Consider the following 2442-nt stretch of genomic DNA (forward strand, 5'->3'; position numbering starts at 1 on the left):
GATTTACCTAACTTTCACTCCTCCCCCCCCCCCCGCCCAGTGTTTCTGTAGGCAAAATCATTGGTGCGGGTGTCCTGTTCGTGGGTGGAGGAGTAGGTGGAACCATCCTGTATGCCAGCTATGATACGCAATTCCGGGAGAGCGTAGAGAAGGCTGTTCCTTACTCTGATAAACTCTTTGAAATGGCACTTGGTCCCGCACCTTATAGCCCACCGATGCCAAAGAAACCGGTAAGTGTTTCCCGTTCACCCCCACCCTTTCATTTTTCCGTTTTTTAAAGAGAGCATCTGCTCTTAGTTTTCAAATTCTGATCAGTTTTGTTGTGTGTTAGGTGCAAGGGTTATGTACTGAGGTACTACGTGGTGCTGCACAACAGTGCCGCTTGTAGATTTGCCATTATTGGCTCGCGATTGTGGTCTGTGGGTTGTAAAACTGTTATTTTTGTTTACAGTAAAATAATCTAGTAGGATCCTAACTGAATAGCCCTTCTGCTTATACTCGGATAAACTGAGGGGAGAGAGAGGTAGGCGACGCATTGGAATTCAACTGTTTTACTGTGGCTAGAGATTCAGTGTAGTTAGCGGTACAGCCGGATTAGACAACTTTTATTCTAAGCTGAATTTATTTTAAAGAAAACTGAGAACTTTTCAAGTCAATAAAACTTTGAATGGTACAGAGCCATGCATGAGCATCATGCTTCGAAATCCTAGTGACACGACCCCGCAGAAGGGAAAACTTGATACAGCCTTCAGCACAACCCTGGAAATGGAATCTGGAAGTTTCTCTGTTCCTGCATCGGGAAGCAAATGCTCCCCAATTATCCAAGAATGCTGAAAAGCTGCTCCAGCCATGGCTGTCCTGAGCTTTCAGAAGCCATTTGACCTTCAGAAACCCAAAATATTTTTAATTGGAGTTTAAGAAAGCGGTTCTTAGTGAATGGGAGAATATCAGTTAACCAAAACTGTACCTCTTCTGGTTTTAGCTACGCTTGACTCGTGATCGTCCAGGCTCCTCGTGCCTCCCAGGCACAAGTAAATTTTGCCAAACAGACGGGTCAGACGGCAAGGTTATCATCTGCCCAGTCACGGCTCTAACCCAATTGCTTTTATTTTTACCTTGTGGCTTTGCATGATGGATATTAAAGGATTAATAGCATAAAAGCTCACAATACCCTGCGCCTGACTAAGCGTTCGCCTGCCCTGAACACTGGCATCTGAGTCCTTTTAAAGGGAAATCAGTGAAGTCGTGCAACTCTGATTCTTCCGTGCCTGTCAACCCCACGCCATGCCTGTAGCATCTTCTGTTCAGTGATATCCAGACAAAATCATCATGTTTGTTCTTTTTTTTAAAACGTATCTTTAATTATGCAGTCACATATCTTTAAAACAATTATATATTTCTTTTTTTCCACTACAACTTGAAAAGGAATTGCCTAGAGACTGAGCAGGATGGGAGGGGTGACTCCCGTAAGTGTTGGTGGACAAAAAATTACAGTTGAGGGAGCCAGCTGTTGGAGCGGCTACCTGAAAAACTGAAGCTGGGCAGAGAAGACTGACGGCCTAACTTGTTTTGACACTAAATGCTCGAGAGGCTTGAAATGAAGAGGAGAAGCGTCAACTGAATTAATTGAAGATATACCTGTATGGACTAAATAATGTCCGGGGGGAAATAATTGAAATCTGCTTTCTGGAGTTGTTTCACGTGCGTGTGATTTTTATAGTTTCTGCATTATCTGTAGTGTTCAACACGCGCAGAAGCATTTGGAATATTTGGGACATGAAATTATTTGCTTTTTATGCATACCTCGAGAAATATTTGTTTGTAGTGAAAACTGCCACTACTATACCTTCAGTTCTGGAGAGGTGAAAACTGTAAAGATTCCTTCTAAATTAAAAATCAAGGCGAGAAATCATATGGCCTTGCTGCTGTTTTCATGTGTACCTTGAAATTCAGATTTATGATACAGTTGTCTGGACACGGAATTGTTCTTTTCCATTATGATGGAATCAGTGAGACACAGGCTGTTTGGAAAACTGATGGTGTTTCTTATTTTTGATTTTTCAAGGTACAGCAAGGTCCACTGAAGATCTCATCTGTAGCAGAAGTAATGAAAGAGTCTAAACAGCCCGCTACCAAATCCCAGATGAGCAAAACAGAAGCTGTTGCTCCTTCAGAGGAAAAAGAAGGTAAATTTACAGAATATCGTGTAGAGAGAAGCAAAAGACCTAATGATCTCCTATGTCATACACGCTAGCGTAGATTAAAATAGTCCTTTGGAATGGTTGAAGAGGAGTATGTTATAATTTCTTAGAATTAATATTTTCTTTTCAGTCACAAGAAAATTTGCCTAAAATGGCTTTAGCCTTTTTTTTCTCCGTTTTTTAGGAAATTTATTTACTTTGTAGAATATTTGGGCTCTAAGATAAACAATGACTATCCTGC

General features: G+C 41.3%; 1 protein-coding gene across 1 annotated transcript in view; it reads left to right on the forward strand.

Annotated features, from left to right (window-relative positions):
* IMMT (inner membrane protein, mitochondrial) overlaps positions 1 to 2442 on the forward strand; it is a 17279-nt gene that overhangs the window by 494 nt on the left and 14343 nt on the right. Inside the window, exons 2-3 of the mRNA XM_009331906.1 lie at positions 41 to 230; positions 2066 to 2186. Coding sequence (XP_009330181.1) covers positions 41 to 230; positions 2066 to 2186 — 311 coding nt within the window. The remainder of the gene's footprint in view (positions 1 to 40; positions 231 to 2065; positions 2187 to 2442) is intronic.

The sequence above is a fragment of the Pygoscelis adeliae genome, unplaced genomic scaffold, assembly GCF_000699105.1.
Source record: "Pygoscelis adeliae isolate BGI_AS28 unplaced genomic scaffold, ASM69910v1 Scaffold209, whole genome shotgun sequence".
In the NCBI taxonomy this organism is placed as follows: domain Eukaryota; kingdom Metazoa; phylum Chordata; class Aves; order Sphenisciformes; family Spheniscidae; genus Pygoscelis; species Pygoscelis adeliae.